Source organism: Morone saxatilis, unplaced genomic scaffold (genome assembly GCF_004916995.1).
Source record: "Morone saxatilis isolate NCDOM2014 unplaced genomic scaffold, NCSU_SB_2.0 Contig18, whole genome shotgun sequence".
NCBI lineage: Eukaryota > Metazoa > Chordata > Actinopteri > Moronidae > Morone > Morone saxatilis.
The window spans coordinates 27,996,845-28,018,893 of record NW_023339740.1 but is presented as its reverse complement, the minus strand read 5'-3'; the positions used below and the strand labels follow the sequence as shown (position 1 = coordinate 28,018,893).

General features: G+C 39.0%; 1 protein-coding gene across 1 annotated transcript in view; it reads left to right on the top strand.

The window, feature by feature from the left end:
* LOC118328758 (dedicator of cytokinesis protein 3-like) overlaps positions 1-22,049 on the top strand; it is a gene marked incomplete in the record, with an annotated part of 127,180 nt that overhangs the window by 7,019 nt on the left and 98,112 nt on the right. Inside the window, 1 exon segment of the mRNA XM_035662658.1 lies at positions 914-954. Coding sequence (XP_035518551.1) covers positions 914-954 — 41 coding nt within the window.

Sequence of the window (22,049 nt, the reverse complement as noted above, 5' to 3'; positions counted from 1 at the left end):
CACACATACACACACACACTTACAAAGTAAAGTCACAGGTCACACAAGGTTAAGAGCAGTGTGTACCCCAGCTCCCTGTATGTCACTGATCTGGTTCTGACTCTGGAGTAGCAGTGACGGATTTCTGCAGAACTTGCCTGAGGATAATCACATTTTTATGATTTCCTCAGTATTAAAGTAATCCAGTGACAGTCAGTGGAAACATGAACTGCCGATAGCTAGTTCAGCATACTTTTGAAGATGTCAAAATGCAAACATAGGCCTAAAATAATGGGGCTGTAGTTATGAAACAGTCTCAATTGAATACTGATGGCTCTGTATGACCTATATTAACAAACAAGACCATCAGAGAGTAGATATATAGTATATAGTATTCCTAATGCCTTCCACCGGGTCAGATTCGCCTTGAAATCAATGAGACGAGACGGTGGAAACACTACTGCACAGGGGCCACCAGAACTTAACACAAAATGAAAGTTGCTGCTTTAATCATCAATCATCAATCAGAGGGGGGTGGTGACCTTGTTATTAATCCTTTTTCTACAGTGCAGAATGAAGTAAACCTCGTTATCATTAATCAATTAAACAGTACAAACTGCACAATTTTTACAATACGTTTTTACCCCACATCTTACTACAACTGTACTTTATAGTTTAGTATTGCTGACCATTTTCCAGTGCATGGTGGAATATCAGGTATTAAATGTTTCTTCTTACTTTGCATTGGTTTATATTCACTGGTACCTTAATTTTAATAGTTTCTCTGCATGCAAACAAATATCATTGTAAAAATGTTCAAGCCAAAGTTGCCTTCCATATTCAATCAAAACCGCTGATTCATTCATTTTCATCTATTCACTGAACCTGTGTTTGCTCGACTGTCTTAGTCACTCATATTTGTGTTTTCTTTCAGGATGGTACAGAGGATTCTCAACAAGGAAGCCAAATGTCAAGGTAAGAGAGAGTGACAGGATTCTTTTCTTCAACTTTCTTCTCTTAGACTGTTTGACTAATAACATTTTCTTTTCCCTTAAACTTCAGCTGTTGATTTCCCCATTCCGTCCATTCCTTTCCACATCCCCGATTCTCTTTCTTCCCGTCTTTCTCTGTTGTGGTGATGTTAAGAAATGGGTTATTTATATAGCCAACATCTCTGACTGCATTTTTAATGTGAAGGAGACTTATGTAAATACATTGCACTCTTTCTCTCCCTCTCCTCGTGCTTTCTGCCTGACTAGTTTCTACTTTGCTTTTCTCTTCATCTACTCTCATCTATCTCTCATTTTCTGGCAGAATTTAAACTTCACACAGTGGCAGACGATGGTAGAAATAGTTTTAGTGAGGTATTCTTTTGAAATTTATGCTGTAAAAGAGTGTATAATGATGTCACGTATTTACTTTAATTCAAATCATGATGCTAAACCTAACAAAGTAGGTTCACAATGTTTAACCACATGTTAAAAAGAAGTCTCATACGGACACAAAAGGGTACCTTTGTTGTTCTGTATGACCTAGCCCGACAACGCGGTGTCTGAATTTGACCAATTGGCATGAGAACGTGTTGTATATGTATATATGTATGTTGTAACAAACTGTAGTTCTTAAGATCTTTCTGGTGAGCTTATATTTAATGGCAATATCAATAGCAGAAGGCCGACTGATTCACAGCAGTAACAAAAGTAATATGGTCTGTTTTTTTACAGAACCCAGCACAGGATCACATGGTCTGATCTTTTTAAATGAAAAACCGCCTGTAGGAGTTTGTATCTTGTTTAGATGTTCAGTACATCACAGTAACTAACAATGTGACAAAGGTTGTGTTTGTTGCCCTGTAGCTCAGTTGATGATATCACACAGTGGTCAGATGAAACCCACATACCTTGTAAAAAGTCTTTGAGAATGAAAGAAATAATAGCAATTTCTACTAAAACCCTGACACGTATTCTTGGAAATGAACATAATGGTTGTTGAACAATCTCAGTACATATGTCCCCTTTTATAGATGAAAAACAAGTACTTACATCTGACCCAACAGCAACTACAGAACTTGTCGTGACCAGACTCTGCAAAGCACAAAGCATTTTATTGGAGCAAACATCATTTCAAGGCCACAACAACATAATGTACAGGGAAATGAAGGCGGTAGTATACTTCTACATAAATGCTTGTCAGATAGTACAGGTGCTAGGTGAGAAGAGCCTGGATCAGAACCTACGCTGCCCTCAGGGTGAGGAACAGACGTATCCTTCTGATGTTGTAGAGGATGAATCTGCAGGAGTGTGTTGTCCCAGCAGTGTTGACAGCAAAGGACAGATGGTCATCCTGTGTCACGTCCAGGTTGCTTCCTGTCCGATCCAGGGACACCACAGAGCTCTCAGTGGTAATGGAGAGTTAATGGACAGGAGATGCCTTCCCTGGAAGGAAGAGCAGCTCGGTCTTGGCGAGGGTGTGCTTCAGGTGGTGTGCGCACAGCCACTGAGACATGTTTTAAATGACCCTCGCATCTCGCCTGTCTCGGTGATGGACAGCTTTCCGCTCCCCCTTCATGTGTGACCGCGCAGAACAGATAAAACACTTTTTCCTTGTGACACCGTTAGCTACCAGCAGTTCATTTTGATTATACTTGTGTTTTCAGAGTAAGATGCAGCTATTACAAACTATGTCTCACACCCCTCAGAAAAAAAAAAACTTTATTGGAGACTTTTATAAAATTCAATCAGCACCTCCTGCTGCTTTTCCAAGTCTCATATTCAAAGCTGCCTGGTTGATGCTTTTACTCAAATTGCCTAACAGTTCTGCCCGTGTATAGAATATTGCAGAGTAATCTCACTGGGAAATGAACCCCCAGACACTCCATGACCACATGTTGCATAGATCTATAGTAGCTGTCCTGTATAGCAGATTGGTAATTCATCCTGTCAGCTGCTCATTCATAAGCAGGGACCAAATGTAAAGGGTATTTGTCAAAACCTTTTACATGTACACTTAATATTTTGTGCTGTTTTAGAAAAGACAAAACCCAGAAGTTAACTTATCAGAGTATGTGTGACTTTTAATACTGCAGTGGGTTTTAGGTATTATGTCTGATGAACGCAGTGCAGTGTGATTAGGTAATCAGCAGTCTAACAGATTTTATTGGAGCAGTCTTCCTGACCCTTTGTTGGATATGACTCACACTAACAGCCTTATATCCATCTTTCTTTTTTAAAACACCATGTCTGGATCACAAGCTAACAGGCTTCTGGGTTTTTACTCTTTAAAAAAAACCTCTTTTGTTGTTTTGTCCCATTCTCCTCTATGCACCAACCTTCTATTTTATTTTACTTTGCTCCATCCTGCTCTGTTCGTCCGTAAGAGGCTTTACTGTCTAGCTTTACTATATCTAGACAGCAGTGTTTCCTCTGGATGGTGTGGTTCCCTGCTGGGGGTTCTGTGCCGTAGACAGGAGAGGCTTTAACATAAGAGAGATCATCTGCTCGGGTTTTGTATTTATTCTTAGAAATGGGCAGACAGAGAAGGCTAGAGGGGATAAAATGAAACAGAAACACCTTCGGTTTCCATTGGAGCTGGTTCTGAATGAGTTTATTATCAATGTCAACACATACAACAAACCAAAAATGTGGAACCTGTATCATATCAGCCCTTTTATGTCCTGTGGTTACCGACCGCTACTACAGTGAGAGGTGAACACTGCTTTGTGTTCCTGCTTACATCCCACCTGCTGTTCCTCCTACAGCTCATTCTAACAACCTCATGTGTTTCATCAACAAGGAAGGGCTCCAACTTAGTTATCTTGAATTGTTGTTTTCTATCAGTGTGATCTTCTACCCAAAATGGCAATGTAATTTTGCTTGTCTAGCCAAAAACTGTGATTCCCATAAGGACACCAATTGAAATTCCAGTTTAATAACATAATATATGTACAATATCGCTACTTGGGCTGGTTGTGATACTACTACCTGCTATATGAACACACTGCACTGTATTTTCATGAAAAACAGTAGTGGTAAAATGTTGTAAACTTAAACTGAGGGCTATGATGGTGGACGTTACAGGGACTGTGATAAATACAAACAATATCCCACTGTTCTGCATAAATGGTGATGTGTTCCTTGTAGTTTCAGTACACTGCAATATATAGAATCATAGCCCCTGTATTGCAATGTATATTGTATTGCCAGATTCTTTCCAATAAACAGCTCTAAAATACAACCGCACAATATTTTAAAGATGGTACCAATTTCTCAGACAGGATCTAAGTTGTTTCACCTTACATAAGAGTTAAATGTCAAACACAGAATAAGTTTTTTAAAAAGCTGCTTTAATCTCAGATATTGTAGGTACACAGAAAGGGTTAAGGTTGACTCAGTGAAAAAAGCTAGCTTGCAAGTGAAAATCAGATCTTACAGAGAGCTTCCAAGGCTGCACCTCCAGAGAAAACCTTGACTTATATTGGACTAACATAACAGCTTGGATGTGGGCGGCGCACTGCCATTCATTTCTGTAGGTTACAGCAAGGGCAATAGGATGCAGCACAGCAGGGATAATAGGAAAGAAAAAGTTGATGCTCAGGTTTCTTCATGCAAATCAAATATCAGGGAGCTTGAAAGAACTGCGGTAGAGAACACTGTTCAACAAAGAGAGCTCACTTACACTGGTATTAAGAATTCACCCCACCTGCATATATACAACAACTCTTTCACCTTTCTCTTTCACTTGCAACAGTCACTAAAGCACAAAAGAGCAAGACAGAAGCAAACTGCCATGTCAAGGATTTAAAACTGTGATCTTTTAGATCTCTATTCACATTAGTACTCAGGTTTTTATAGCTCAAAGACCACAACATCTTATTATTCTACACTTTTTCTTTCATAAATGGAGTGACAGTGGCCTGGGAACCAGACGGATCTGCAAGCTCATGTTTTATTTGCTCTGGCAGATGTGATTGGTTCCCCTCCCATTCAGATAGATTTACACCAGTCCTGGATCTGACAACCATTTATTTCATATGGGGCGGGTTTTATACGATGACTCTCATTTAACTTTTTCTGTTTAATCTGCTATCGTGTCAGTACTAATCGAAAAAAAACAAAACAAACAACTGCAGTTAAAGCAGTACTACAGACTTGATTTGGTAAGATTAATTGGCTAGGCTACATACGTTTGGTTGGCTGTAGGCCTATCCAGTTGCATCCTGGGGCATTTTGTAGACTGTACTCCTTATCAACTTAAAGGTATAAAATCCACAGAAAAGTGCTGTTGAAGAACAGCTGTGCAAGGTTTGATTTGAGACACCTGTTGCATATGTCAAACATGGTCAGTTACATAGTCATTATTGCATTGAAATCTCAATTATGTTAGGTAAATGTTAAACTGAAACAGTTACTTCATGAGTGACAGAGACAGTGATCTGTGTAAAACAGAGATTTAACAATACGTTCATGAAAATGCTTTTACAATGTAAGGGCTCTTCTGTCGGCCCATCTAGTTATGCCCCCTTGCATGCTACAGTATGCATTCATGTCTTTGCATGCCTTGTCGTGTTGTGTGTTTGTGAGTGTAAATGTGAATGTGCGCTGTCTCTTCCTCTGCCTCTCTCCCAGCAGCGAGGCATCAGCCCAATCCTGTTAGTTCCACCCTAATCACCTGGTTTCTCTACAATAGGCTCGCTGGTCGAAACGAATCGCTATGTCTCCCTGAGGAAATGCCTTCTGCTCTGACTCGTCTCTAATCCAGCAGCACTATAGAGAAGTTCACACTTTGAGGTTCATCAGTGTTCAGATTACCCGGACCATCGGGGCCTCAGAGAGGGTAGCTTGCAGTCAGTGGAAGCAGTGTTTCATACAGCTCCGATCAAACTGGTTTGAACTGTGAGAGAGTTATAGAAATCCTAAGTGACCATGCCCACATATTAAAACCCAGTTTTAACAAAAACTGAAAATTTTAGGCTTCATAAAGAGAGGACTCATGGCAGGGTTGTTCTATTGGATTGCATTGGATTATAATGGTATTATTATAATGGTATATTGGATTATAATAATGCATTAGTTTAAACAGGTGTAAAAAAAGAAAGAAAAAGAAACCATTAAATACCACCATGCTGCCACAAGAAAAACCTGCATCAGCGTATTTGTGGTTAGTTAAATTGGAAATCAGAATTTTTACAAGCTGTTGGATGTGCTGCTTCGCTCATTTTTGAATTTGAGAAATCTGAGATTCTGCTGAACGGCTGCACCATCGAGAGCATCATTAGCACCTGCATCTCAGTATGGTACGGCAACTGCTCCGTCTCAGACTGGAAAGCACTGCAGGGTGGAGAAAACTGCAGAACAACCTCACCGGTTCTCCACGCTTCACCATTGGGGCTGTCCATCACAAGCAATGCAAGATCACAAGATAAGGCAGGAATCCATCTTTCCAGGCTTTTAGTTAGTGGCCAAACTATGTGGTACTGGACCAGTCAGCGTCCTTTGAGGGAGTAGTGGCAGCTACAGCTTGAGCTACGGCTGTGATTTAATGCTAGGTGTCTGTGACCCTAGAAGCTGCTAGCATCCCTTATATCAGAACTGGAGAGTATTTTTACATTGAAAGAACAGTGAAGAACGGCGCTGAAGGCTTTTCTCGATGGAAATTATGTTTTTGCTCTTCTACCGACTGGCTTCAGTAATGATTCATGATGTTTTTGGTTTTGTTTAACAAACCATCTGCCTCTGTAAGGTTATATTACACTGGCTGGGGAAGAGCTCTCTGTTCCAGAACCAGCAGGCTCAGGGACTGCTTCTTCTCTTGAGCTGTCACCTAGCTGAACTCTGCACTCTAGCTTGCTGTTAAATGCTAACATAAGAATGTATTGTTTTGCTGGGTGTGTCAAGGTTTTTAATTTGTATCAACTTAACTGACTAATCCAGTTATATTAATCTTTGCTCTATCAAATCTTTTAAGTTAATTGTGATATTTTGCACACTGCACTCAATAAATGAGTGTCTATGACTCCTTGTGGAATATCCTCCAATGGCATACAACTTGTGTCTGAATAAACTGCTGCAATGTAGAGTAACACTACTTTAAAGTAAAGACCCTTGACTGACATTTCTCATCAGTTTCACTAAACTGGTAAAGTTCAGCTAACAAAGGCCTTCAGAGATGTTTGGTTTCCCTCCGCCCCGACCTTTAAATGTAATGCATTCTAAAGAGAATCAGAATAAAAGCAGCAGCAGGGCTGGCTGCCCAGATAGTGAAAAATCCCTGAAGACACTGTGTGTGAAGTGTGTGTGTGATTGTGTATGACTTTATATGTGTGCAGTACACTGTTGGCCTTTAGAGATATATTAACTTGTGAGTTTTATTACAATAGTAGTTAGTTGGGGTATGAGTTTAATATTCATCAACATTTAATAATATTTCAACTAGTTTTTAATCTTTAGCATCTTTTTAGATCAGAGAAACAATTTTAAGAAGTAAAATGTCTGTCGTCTTTGCGTGTGTGTGGTCTGTCATGGGCTACCTTCTCGGACACATTTCAGACTAAAGACCAGTTAAATGTGACAACTTGTCCAATTAGGGGTAAAAATTGTGTCGCCAATTTGGAAAAATCGGATTTTTTGAGATTTTTGGGACAGTGGTTAAGGCTAGGGTTAGGCAATTAGTGGTTAAGGTTAGCAGAAGTCTATATAATGTGCTGGAAAGTGACATAAGTAAACATGTGGTGTGTGTGTATGTGTGTGTGTGTATTGACACCTGGCTCAGAGAAGTCGGCAGACAGGTGTGTGTTCACTTTGGCAGAGTAGAACAGCATTCACCTCACACAAAAACATGTCGTCCTTCACTGCCCTGCTGTGGGAGGTACATCAGTGACAGCAGAGAGGCAGTGACACACACACCTACCCACACACACACACATACACACACGCTCACTCAACAAGAAGTGACTGTAGTCTTTCTTTTCCATTGACATCCAATCTAAATGCCATGTGTGAATGTGTGTGTGCTTGGCTCAGTTCAGTGGAAGCAACTGCCTGTACAGTCACCTTCTAGCAGAGATTAGACCAATCAGGGTAGAGTGTCACAAACAAACAAACACACACATACTGTACATGTACACATAATCACACACACACTCACACACACACAGTCATTGGGGCCTGAGGGACCAAGCTTTGCTGTGCATTACTCACGGTCATCAGTCCATTTAAACATGGATCAGCACAGTTTGGCTCACTGCTCTTATATTCTGCCTTCTGCTGCTCTCTGCAAAAACCAACTCTGATATCAACATCAACTGTACACACTATACACGCACATGATATAAAATAAAAACAGGCCATCACTTTTCACTTCACACAAAAGATTTGACTTCAAGATATTGAGTATGATCTTAAATGTTTAAACTACATGGTATCTTTATAGCTCTGCCTGCTAATAATCACAACTGATCATTTATAAAGTAAATCATTCAGCATCTAAATTCACATCCAGTAATGTACAGAAAGATCCTGCTGATGAGCTTCCATGGTTTCTCAGCACGTTAAAGGGGGACACCAGTTTGTCAGACATAATATAAACATTTTAAATAGAAAGTATGCAAATAAGGTTTTTAAACTTTTGAAGAGGTTTGAGCTATGCTCAATATGTCAGCTGTTTATATGCTCAGCTCTCAAAACATACATAAAAGTTTCAATCAAACTCTTCCATTCATTCTGCAGGAAATGAATTCTCAGAATGAGAACATTTTTCCCTTTTTACAGTGAATCTGTTTATAGCTTGTGTGAGATAATAAAATCATATCATTATTAAAGGAGAGGCTAAGAGATGATCTGAATGACTTTAAATTAACAAACATTCACGTTTTCTTTTTACAGGTGAATAGGAGGCACTAACATGCAGTTATTCTCAAGAATGTCTTTGGTTACAATGTTGTTTACTCCCTGAACATTTAGAAATATTTATTAGAAGATACAATTCTAAAAATCTCATTTCTTTCAGGTCTTTTACACAATATTAAGCATCTAAAAAGTATTCTAAAAATCCAAAATTAAATGTTTTGTAAGCTTTCCTGATATTGGGTTTAAATTGAGTGTGGTTTTGTTTAGACATTTATTACTTACCAATAAAATAATAATAATGTCAGTTGTCCCACCCAAACGGTTCCACCTCCCTGCTCCGGCTCTGTGATATCTGAGCCTGAGTCCTAGCTTGTGAATATGTCGGCTAAATAGTTTCGTTTGATCTTGTAAATATTTAAATAGTTCTGACATAAAAATAGAATTTTTTGGATGCCTAATGAGACACTCAACTTTGATATCATTTAAGCATTTTTACTAATTCAAGTCACATTTCCAGAAGCTTTAAAACATTTATTTACAGTAGTTTCCTTTTTATTGTATTTTATTCTACTTTTTTGACATCTCAGAATATACCATGTCAAACATGGCAACAATTACATATTCATCGAAAATGTCAAGGATAACTCAAAAAGTCACTACTCAGAAGTCCGTCTATTCTGCAACAACACTCTGACACCATATAAGTGCACAGAAACCTCCCTGCAGGGCTGTTTTGGAGAGCTGTGGTGCAGTTCGTTCTGAGCAAGAATAAAGTCACCCAGCAATAAGGCAACAACAAAACAACCACAAAAAATGATGAGTATAGGGATTGAAAATGTCAACATCACAGAGCCAATAAGCTGAGCACAACAAAATGATTTATCATCATACAACACAAGGTTGTAAAATGAAATGAAAGTTTGCAGTCCTTCATGCTACACACATAGAAAAAGATAACTAATTATTTCTTACGTTGGCTCTCAGTATGTTTAGTGTTGGAAAGGGAAAGTTTCTTGTATGATATCTGGTTGAAACAAGAGTCAGTTTACACTGGAGGTTGAAGGAAAGTTTACAGTTTGGTGTTGGATGGTCTCTTTTCATATCCAGCATGGATGAAATACAGCTTTGGTAAATTTGTAAAATACAACTAAAATCCAGACAAAGCTCACTGACTGTCCTTTCTTTCATGTTGCTTCACTCTCTCCTTCTACACTGTATTGAGCTTGCAGCAGGTGTGAGTTTGTCTATTTGTTTGTGTGTGTTGTGGCCTTTGCCCTCACCATGTAACTTTTTGCTGTCAACTCCTGAAAATCCTCTTGTATCACAGGTCTGACATCTGAAAGTAAAAAAGATGAAGGGAGAGATAGAAAAAGGAAATATATTGGAGTGTGTGGGTCGGTGTCTGTCTCTGGTGGGTTTTATCACTGTGGGATGTGGAGCTCCTCACCACTGCCACAAACAGCAGGTATAAAAACCGTCTGCAGGGAACAATGTGTAGAGATACATATAAAGTGCTCCAACACTGTCTGGATCTTTGAGCTGCCAGTAAGTGTGTGTTTGTGTTGTATGATATTTCGAAAGGGGCAGAGGATCTATTCCAACTCAGACGTCTGTATACTGCAGACATCTACTGTATGGAAATTTAAGACACAGATGCTGTGGTCTATAAAACACTTTCACACCAAACTGCACAGAAACTTGCCTACAGGACTGTTTTGGAGAGCTGTGGTGCAGTTTGTTCTGAGCAAGAATCTAATATGACTCAACAATAAGACAACATCAAAACAAACACAAAAATGTATAATTTTGTGGCTCTGTTTGATTGGAAATGTCAAGATCACAGAGCCAACAGTCTCTCGGAAAGCTGAGCACAACAAAATAATTTGAGGGTCTGGAATGAGGGATGCCAATGTTCAGCTATTTCCTTATGTTCTCGTATCTCGAATCTCAAATTAAGACGACTGCTGATTATACGGCCTTGTCTCCTAGTTTTAAGGAAAATGCAGACCAAATTACGTTTCCTCAACGTGATAAGGAAATATGGTTAATTAATATACCTGGCAAGTTACAAATATTGATACTGAAAGTATTAGTAAATTGTTTACTGACAATGTATTACACTGTCTGCTCCTCGTGCTAGTTACCATAAGATTTTTCCCTAACCTTAACCAAAGTGCTTTGGTTGCAGGAGTCTGGACTGTCCATCCACCCCAACCACCTCCCTGAGTCTCTGCCACTCTTACATAAATGTAGTTTGTATCTGAACCAAATCCATCCATTTAATAACATACAAACAACTTTTCTAAGAGACAGGTTTGGATTTTTCTAACATCAGTTTTTTCACACTAGTCTGCTGGTAAGGTTTTTCCAAAATACTATAAACCCAAGTAGAAGAGATTCTTCATCCTTGAAGTAAATAACACTATTAAAGCAGAACATAAATCCCACATTTGAGCAGCTTTATTACTCACTCACTCCTGTCAGGCTATTGGAGCAGTCAAAAGTACTTTCTTTTGATAGAGAGCTTTGGAAACTTTGGTTTTTATTTGCCATGACTTTATAATCTCTGTTGCAGCAAAACGATACGTTAAACAAGCCCTGCAGAAACTTCTGTAGATTACACTGTGCTAACAAAACACTTTTAGGACTGACTAACTTGAAAAGACACACTGACTTAAAGACACTCACCAGCCCAGCAACATTACTGCTTGCACTTTTTTAGATGTGATTTCAAGAAAAATTATTTTGTCTCATTCGTGTCAATACGGTAATAACATCAGATACAAAACTAGTTAACAGCTAGTATGCTTACATGACAAATGGCACTTTGTAGTGATGTAAAAGGTTCATGAGTTCAATGACCGTACTGGCTGAAGCTGAATGAGTCGTTGTGTAATAGATTACTCTGGTTTCCAATCTGAGTGAACATCAGAAAGGTGATAACTACCAGGGTACTAACATGGGATTTGTTGTTGATTGATTACATTAGAGTTAGAGATAAAATAAGATATAACTTTATTTGTCCAGAAGCGATTATTGTGCAGCAGTTGCGATACAAAGTAGGAAATACATTTATAGAGTGAAAATATAAAATATTAAACAGAATAAACCAATAAACATATCAATAAAGTCAGTACTGACATGATGGATAACAAGTGGAACAGTGGAAGTAAACATCGTCTTGACTGGCATTTAGGGAGACATTTCTGTAACGAACAGTGTTTAAACCAGCAGGAAAGATGCAGGTACAAAACAGAGTGTGTGTGTCTTTTGGACTTTGCTGTCAGTTCATATAACCATGAAGTATAACTAGATGTGAACAGTCTTCCAAAAATATCAGCCAGGAGCAGCAGTTTGAATTTTAACAGGTTGGCCTGCAATGTGAAAACTGCCTCGCATAAAGAGTCAGAGACAGAGAAAGAGATGAAAACTGAAAAAGAAGACAGAATATGCATTCATTAATTATGGCTCTTCTTGCCTTGCCTTTTCTTGCTAATAGCACAATCTCATTGCAGTGGAAATGTCTCCTTCTCAGACTATTTAGAAAGATGCTCATTGTTGAAGAATCAAACAACAACAAAGGAGGAAGTTGTGCAGTTCTGCCGTTGTGATGTAATCACTGTTATTTTATCATCCCAGCCGAGTCAGAATCACTGCGTGAAATTATAGACCAGATCCATTATCCTGCTCTATGGAGCTGTATGTGGGAATTACACAACCCTTTTTCTTGCTTGCAACAAGGACAATGGACAGAGCAGAATACAACAAAAGAGCTCTGAAAAGAGTAAAAGAGAAGAGAATAGATGGGAAGGTTAAGGTTAGAAGATAAACTCCTTGAGGACAGTAGAAGGACGACACAGAAGAAAAAGCGAGGTAACGAGGGAGACAAGAAAGTGAAAGCACAGCTGCTTGTGACAGAACTGACTAGAACACAATGAATGACAGTTTATCACACGCTCATCAGCAGGTATGATAAGACTGAAACAAAAGAGTGTAATTACTGTACAGCAGTAAAACGGGACCAGGAGAGCAGTGAAGTGGAAACGAAAGAGACAGAATCTACGATGTGAGTGTAATCAGTGGTGTGGTGGTGCCTGAAGAAGTGGGTTCACTCTTAATTTATGCCCCAAATTTTGTTTTAAAGCAGCCCAATCAGCAAAGGATAAACGTTCTGCGTTATCAACGGTAAGACTACTCTTGCATATTTAGCTCACCCAAAAATAGGCCAATAGTTTTTACATGTTGTATCTTAACTTTTGACAGGTCTTTAAAATGTATTGGATTAAAGAAGTTACTTATATACATTGTTCAGTCTCCCTTTAAATGGGTTTTTGGTAAAAATGTGTACCAATCATGCTGTAACAATTACAAAACGAAACCCACGTACCCAAGTACCGATTTTTCTTCTTATCGTTTATACTATTTTTGACAGTATGGATGTAAAATAGGTCTTAAATCGCATTCATAATGTAACAATATATTGCGAAACAGTTAGGTTGCGATGCAAATGTACAAATCATTCAAATCGGTGAGATGAAAAGTAAATTGTGATACTCTTTTTAAACAGCAGAGGGCACTATACACTTTTGACTTTGCTTGTTTGACATCCTACGTAACTCACATCAGTAGCTGTATCTGTAAGGCCCATAGACATGGCGGCCGCAGGTGGAAACTTTGAAGCTAAGGATGCACCATCCTGTTTAGAATCTGAGGTGTGTCAGAAAATGAAAAAGGTAAGAAGATAAGACAAGACGAATGGTAAGAGATATGAGGCCGTTTTCTGGAGTTGACAGAGTTTATATTTTTAGTTTCACTTTTACAAAGAAAAGTAAATATGCATTGTTCACAGTTTATACCCTACCTAAGAAATAAGGATTCTGGGGCGCACGGTAGCTCACCTGGTTGAGCGAATGACCTATATAGGCCTTACCGCAGTGACCCAATATCTTCACGTCCTATCGAAAATAAAGGCATAAAAAGCCCCAAAAATATATCTGAAAAAAAGAAATATATAAGGAGTCTTTAATTTGATTAAGATTTTTTTCTGGGAAACTTTTCTTCAATCTCATTTTGTCAAATCATATTGGGAATTGAATTGTATTAAATCGTGAGTTGAATGTATTGTTACATCCCTAATTTATAACGGTCTTAAAAAGGTCTTAGTTGAAGTCAAGACTAAGTTAAAGCCTTTAGTCAAAGTCAAAGTCAGCTTTATTTGTCAAATAATTTAATTATTTGACAATTATAAAACAAGTTTTGAAACTTGCCGAAACCCTGTGTATGGAGAATAGATTATAAAAAGGAGAAGAGAACAGAGTGATATTTCAGTCCTTCCTCACATGTGTCTTAATAAGTGATGAGCCAGGAGATTATTCTCACCCACTGATGCCAGAGGTCATGTTGAGATGAGTGTGAATGAGATAAAAATGGTGAAACAAACACATTAAGCACAATGTTTTCAACCACGACTTTTAAACTTTTGTGCAGTTTTTGATAACTGTGTGCTCTACTGAGATTAATATGAACTCATAAGTGCTTTAAACTCAATACGGTGATATTTAAAGTGTTTTTTAATATGATATGGCCTCTACCATGACTAAGTGGTCACCGCCCACTCTTTATAAGTAGGGATCAGCGAGGAATCTCTCTCCCTTCGTGCTGTACCGTAACTTTGTGTTCCTTTCACAGCCGATGCCCTGCTACTGAACTAAAGCAGTTTTTTTAATACCTCAGCTCTACCTCTCCCTTTTAGGATTATTTGCAAAGCTTTCCAGTGCGTCCTATATGTAGAGACTTAAGCATTTGAGTTCATTTCAACCACCATGTGTTCTTAAACCCAGTTCTACCTGTCTGATGTAAGATTGGACATTGACACTGTGAGTGAAAGCGCTGGGACTAATCTGGAATATTTGAGCTGTGTTTCAGTGCTGCTGGTTTACTGAATCCACCTTGTCAAGTTAAAGCAGCATTTACGTCAAATCTGTTCCTGTCCTGAAATTGAAATTTTTTTTACACAGATAATCTGGTGGAGATTTGATGTGGTTCAGCTGCTTGGTGAAAGCCACATTTCACTGAATTGACCCGCACTTTTCAGATTTGGTTGACTATCTGTTATATGTACTAATACTCCCACTCACACTGTAGTATCCATTTCTCAGAACATTCTCCAGATGAAGTTGACCGAGCATGCATATAAGCTTTTTGTACCATCTTCCGTCCAGTGTGTAACATTTAGGATGATCTATTTGCAGAAATGGAATATAATATTCATAGGTATATTTTCTGTAGTACTATAATCACCTGAATACAGGAATTGTCTTTGTTATCTTAGAATGGGCCGTTTTTATCTACAGTCCTTCCCTGGAGTCCGCCATGTTGAACCATGTCTAAAGTAGCCCAGAAGGGACAAACCAAACACTAGTTCTAGATAGGGCCAACCAGCATTCTCTTACATGCTTCACAGCCTGTTCTCATTCTCAGGTCATCAAATACAGACGCCAGCAGTCTTCACCTCTAGATGACACTAAATGCTACACACTGGTCCTTTAATCTGACTGCATCAGATGGTGCCTGCCCAAATGTTTACACAGAACTATTTGAGCAACTTCTCACACACATCGTCACACACACCTAGCATTAAACCGCGTCCGTAGGTCATGCTGTAGCTGCCAGTTGTTTCTCATGATGGGGGAAGGACATACAAGTGTGCAAGATGAAACCTGAGAGATGCACTCTCTTATGATTTCATGATCTCACAAGTCCAGCTGCCTTCCAAGTTTACGTAACTTTTGCACATTTACGCTCTTTCAGGACATCAGAGATAGAAACTTTGACTCAATTTGTAGGTTGAAACAGGCCACCAGTAGCTTTTTCTCAGAGACAGATATATCAGCATCTTTTTAGGGGGACTGTCTGTGTCCAAAAACCAAAGTTAAATCATTTATGACCTGGAGCGTTTTCACCACTGGTCAGCAGTAAGGTTACAAAGACCATCAATTATTTAACAGAGCAAAGAGGATCCTGGGAGAGTGAGAGTGGAGGGATAAAGTCAGTCTGATATCAGGCAAATATTGTTATTTTATTTAAACATCAGAAACTCCACAGTAGCAGTCTGTAAAGAAAAACAACATTTTTAAAATGTTTTTGCATTTTTGTAAATTCATACAATTCAGTGTTTTATTAGTATTATTTTTTCAGAAGTCTTTTTACCCTGGTGAGAATAAATGTGACAGTGCATTAAATTGCTTGCTCTCTGAAACATCCTATAAAAAGGGAAAAACTGTTTTTAGAAAGAGCTTGGTTTAAGAATTAAATTAACAATGTTTTTTTCATATAACCAGTTGATTTTAAGGAGTTCTTCTCCTGGATTTTTATATATTTATTAAAGGATAGAATACTGAAATACTTGTATGGCATTAAAATGATCCCCACACTTACATACAGCGAGCAAACTTACTTGCTGAGAGTTGCTTTTATGTTGTGTGGTAAAGAAAAGATAAAGATAGACAGAGAGGAGGAGAGTCCAGACTGTTTATCCATGAAGGTTAGAGGAGTCAGACTATCCATTAAGACAGATGGACTGAACATTGTAGTTGGTGAGATGTTGAATAATTCACAGTGGCAGTGAAAAGCAACAACCACAATAAACTTTAGAGACAGCACTGTTGTCTGCTTCTTGTCTCCCTAACCTTGTTTAAACATGATGCACTCGTCTGTACTCTCTGCTGTGATCGACCTCCGGAGTTCATATTAGTTAAGAAGATGGAGAAACAGCTTTAATATGAGCATCAGATCTCCACTGAGCCTTCAATAACTTCAATACCCTATACTGTTTGCTTCTGTGTCCTGCTCAGTCTACAAGACCACACACTTAGTACTGCAGACATACTGTTAGGGATGGTAAGATTCACTGATTAGCATTAATGCACCGGCATGAAAGTTTAAGATGCACATTATTTGTGCACTGGATAGAATTTGGGATGAAATCCAGATGCATCGTTTCTAACATCTTTGCATTTTTAAAATCTGATTTATTTATAATTATTAGTTGATGCCCTATGCCTTTAAAATTTAGAAAAGTGAGCAATATATTGTGACCAATAATTCCAAGCTGCTTAAGAACCAAAGAAATGAAATAAAATGATCTGCACCATGTTGAATTGCGTAGCGTATTCCTTTCCATCACATTGTGTTATAGTGGGTTGAATCAACCATATTTCATTGGTAGTTGCTTCATATATCTATCTTTAATTTATCTGATCATTGGCAATGCACCAAGATGTGTATCAGCCTTAGGGATGGAGCTGCACATCCCTACATACTATACTTCTTAAAAAAAAATCCAAACTTGTTTTTCTGGTTCAATGCTCTATTTAAACTTACAAAGTGTTTTTAAGATACACACAGTGAATATCTGACTTTTAGAGAGGGTTAAAAAAAATACAGTTTAAGGTGTCCAGTAAGTTGTTTGGTGTCAACAGAGTTTAGATTTTTGACTTGAATAATGACACGACTGATGTGCAGGGGAACAGGACTACAGTGGATAGGACCCAAATGCAGACGACAGATACAGAGCTGATGCAGTTTAATGATTTAACAAAGAATAAACAGGCTTAATAAGTAGCAAGGGTCAAAACCAGTAAGACACAACACAGCCAAACAAATCCAAGGGGACAGGCAGGTAACAGGTCTCCGGTACAACAGATCAGGAGAATACAGATAGAAAACTAGAAAGTAAATACATGATGTTTATGGTAACAACTTAATCTGGCAAGGGAGGAAAGGAAGTAGAGCAGTATGGTGAGTAACTGATGATGGAATGAAGAGTGGGTGGAGGAGGACAGGTGACTGCAGGACTGATGAGATGATTGAACAGGTGTGTGGACGAGGAAAAGAGAGAAAGTCTGTTGGAAAGGTCTGTGGAGCAGGAGAGAAGTGAAAATGTGGCCTGAGAGGAAAGACAGAGGTATATTGTGACAAACTATGCTAATGTGCTTTATTATGAGTCCTCACAGGAGATTTTAACATCCCTAATTCAAATGATCAGCGAGGTGGAGAGACCTAAGCAAAGCTGAGCTGATATAAGTAACTTAATTAAATTAAAGTAGTCATATTTGTGTTATTTTTCACAGGGAACGTCTGAATCCTAAAAATCCTGGAAATGAGCGCCTCAAGCATCTCTTTACACAGTTGCACATTGTTTGATGCAGTATATAAATTTATAAATGGGAATATACTGTAAGCCACCATTATTTGCATAAACAGATGCACATTTACACACAATCACACCCACACATAGACAAGGACAATAGAGCATATCACACTCAGTGGTGTTCTGGGTATTTAGGTGGATAATAAACCATTATTTGGATTTGCTTGGATTTGTCTCCTGGACAATTATGGGAAACAAACAATTGGCTGTTATGTGCCTTTGACAAACAGTAAACATCTGTTAGGAGTTATAGGGTAGAAGAATGTGTGTCTGTAATATAATCATCTCTCTGCCCTGGTTTATACATTTTTTCTATTCATTTTCTTTGACTGTTAGTTGAAGTATGTCATATCTCAGATATCTCTCAAGGATTGGCCCCTGGAAGGCACTTAAAACACAGGTCAAAACAAGATGACACAGCACTTTCAGCTGACTGGTCCAGAAGGGGATTGTATTATTTGTGGGTGGATGACATTTTTACTGCAGTCTTATTCCTCCCTGTTCCTCTCTCGTTCACTCATTCTTGTGCTGCTGTATCTTTTATTATGCTTCCGTCTCTGTCTCTGTCTTTGTCTGTCTATACAGTTTGTTTATTTTTATCTCTCCTTGTCTCTGCCTCCCTTTTTTCTATTTTATTCTGCAACAAGATGACCTTTTTAAGTGAACCAGTGCTCCAATACCATCAGCTAAATTAGGAATCACACATCACACTCTGATGACCTCCTGCCTATCACACACACACACACACACACCTACACACTCTCACACATCATGTACACACACACAGCACGTTTTGTGAAGCCAGGGTAGCAATTTACAGCAGAGAGAGAGCCTGGAGAGGAGGTTTCTGAAGCCACTAAACACTGGTTAACAACCAGGCTTTCCGTGTCAGGACAGCTAACCAGGGCAGAGACAGCCGAACAAGATGGTACGGGATAGTGGTGGTGTGTGTGTGTGTGTCTTTGATACTACCTGGTCTACATCTGATGTCTCCATTATCATAGCAACATTGTTCTATTACATGAGCTTGAAATCAAAATAGGGCAGACACAGTTCAGCTCTGTCAATTATTGTACAGCTGAGTTTAGTCGGGGTTCTTCTGTGTTTGTGGGCTCACACACACGTATTTTTAAAAGTTACATTCTGAAAACTACATCTGTGGTCTCCAGAGGATTTGAAAACACATATACAAATCATACACAGATACAACATATAATGAAATGTGTCCTTGTGCATTTAAACCCATTATAAAGTACTAGGAGCAGTGAGCAGCCACTGTACAGCATCCAGGGACCTATTACAGATACAGCCTGTGCCTTGGTCACGGGCACTGACTGTAGAAATTAACCTAATATACACATTTTTATGGTGTGTGGGGGTACACCAGAGCAGCCAGTGGAGCAAACACTGGGAGAACATGCAGGTCCACACAGAAAGGCCCCAGCTGGAAATCCAACCCAGGATCTTCTTGCTGTGACAACAGCACTGACAGTTGAGCCACCATGCTCCCAAATAATAATAAATAACGCTATTTATAAAGCATTTTTCAAGTGTTTAGTAAAGATATAGAGAAGAAAACATCCAAACATATGAAATATAAAAATATGAATATAAAAAGAGAAAGTAAACAGATGATACTAAAATAAGCACAAATAAAACATTGTTAAGTGTAGACCATGTTGTAACGGTGGGTCTTCAGGAGGCAGCTGCAGTGGAGTCTGACGATGTCACACTGAGGGGAAGGCGAGGAGCCATAACTGTTTTCAGTCTGCTCAGTGAAACGGCTAAAAGGTATTGACCAGCTGATCTTAGGGGTCTGGTCAGGCTGTACGGTGTGTTTGATATAGTCTGGAGCCAGACCATGGATGGCCCTGTAGGTAATTATTTCTTTTTTTTTATGTATTAAGTGGTAACGGGCACCCAGAGCAGTGATGCTATTGGAGTGATATGACAGGGCCTCTTAGATTTAGATAATAATCAAGGTAAAGTGATAAACAAATACTTTCAATACTAATGAAATCAGCCTACTCTGTGTTTAGTGCGAGTGCTAGGAAATGTTAGCATGACAACAAACTAAGGTTACTAAACTAGTGTTAACATGGTAAACATGAAACTCAAAACTTTATTGTTGTTGTATTGTGATTGTGAGCATGATAGCATGGCTCCAAGCACCGTTATGTCAAAGTAGCTACAGCCTCAAAGAACTGCCAGCACGAATGTAAACGTATAATATCTGCCTCTGAAAGGTTGTGAAGAGTTTTAACCAAACTGTGTGTTTATGGCTCAGGGCAGACAGATAATTGAGCGAGCTCCCTGGAGGAAGGGTCAGCACCTCTTGAACCACTCCTGTCAAATGCATGGCTAACCACACTTACTCTATTTCTCCTTAGCACTATTGTTCTCATTTCTTCCTGTCTTTATAGGTCTCTCTCAGACGCTCTGTCTCTCCGACACCCTCTTTGTCTCTTTCCAAAAATACATTCACACTTGAATAGCAGAGGAAGGTGCTCCCCTGTGTTTTATTATGTGATGTTTGACCCTAAAAGGTCTTTTGACAGGCGCAGCAGAATACATCTCGACAGGAGAAGCAGCTGAAATGTTGCCAAAAAGACAGCAGGGTTATTATGCATGATGGCACAGGGAGACTTTCACTCTTAACCACCGGAGGCTGCGCTTTCAGAGCACAGATAGGACATATATCTTCACTAACACACACACTAACACACCACACACACACACCAACACACACACAAACAGACGTGCTGGCACCTAAGTTAATACTGTATGCACATTTTCTGCAACTGAGGGAACACAAATAGGATCCTAACGCATACACGCACGTACAGCAGTGTACACAAGAATGTTTTCATACATGAAAAAACAACCAAGCACCAGTAGACACACACACACACACAGAAATACACACACACACAAACACAAAAATGCACACACGTCTAACCTAAAATAGATTGCCTCTGCCTCTGCTCTTCGTCTCCTCACTGAAACATGTAGTAGAATATGAATGAAATCCCTCCAGTGTGCAGGTTTCTCTCAGTAGACTGCTGCAGTGCCAGCTACACTTTGTTAATTCAACATTTTCTTCTTCTACACTCATAATTTCCATAAAATATTTCCCCAGTCACTTGAAACACAAAGACTTTATGACATAAAATCCCTAATTACTTCCACATTTGAGTAAGAATACTGTGTGTAGTGTGTTACAGTGTGTAAAGATACAGTAGGAGAACCTACAGTAGTGTCGAGCAAATAGTTTCACTCCAGTTAGAGATATCGAGCACCGCAAAAAGTGAGGCTCACTTTTACACTTAGTAAAGGCAGCCACGGAGCTACAAGGTGTCTGTGGGTCCACACACGCTGCAGAGCCACTGATTGGCTTTTCAGAGACCTGGGGTGATAGCGGCGCCTTACATCTGTTGTTTAGCTTAATTCAGTGGAAAATTAAAACTAATCTGAAAATAGCGAAGCTGAGCGAACCAAAGATTCTTCATGATAAACTGAGAATTAGTGCACCTGAGAGGGACAATTGTTCAGCAGTATAAGCTCTGCACAGTGACTGTCGGGGCAATGACTGGTGCTCATTAAGTGAGGGGGCATTACTGTAAATGAAACATCATGAAATGAGTGGTAACACAAACATAAATGAGTGTGTCATTATACTTAAGTTATAATCAATACCTTAGCACACAAAGTACTACATCTCACAGAATACTTTACTCCAACTACAATGATTTAACACTCAATAACAGTTACAATACAGAAAAGTACATTTTGAATTGGTGCTGTCCAAACTCCAGCTTTAAACTTCAGTAATAATTAGCTGTAATATATCTGTTGTCATTATCGGTGGTCTCCAAATGACACATTAGAGAACACATTGCATCTACTATTTATAGTTCGGTAGTCATTTATGTTCAGGTTAATTTCTCTGGATCTGGATTTGGTCCCTGTGGCGTTGTACAGTGTCTACCCACTGTGTCAGGAATGGTGACCAGGAC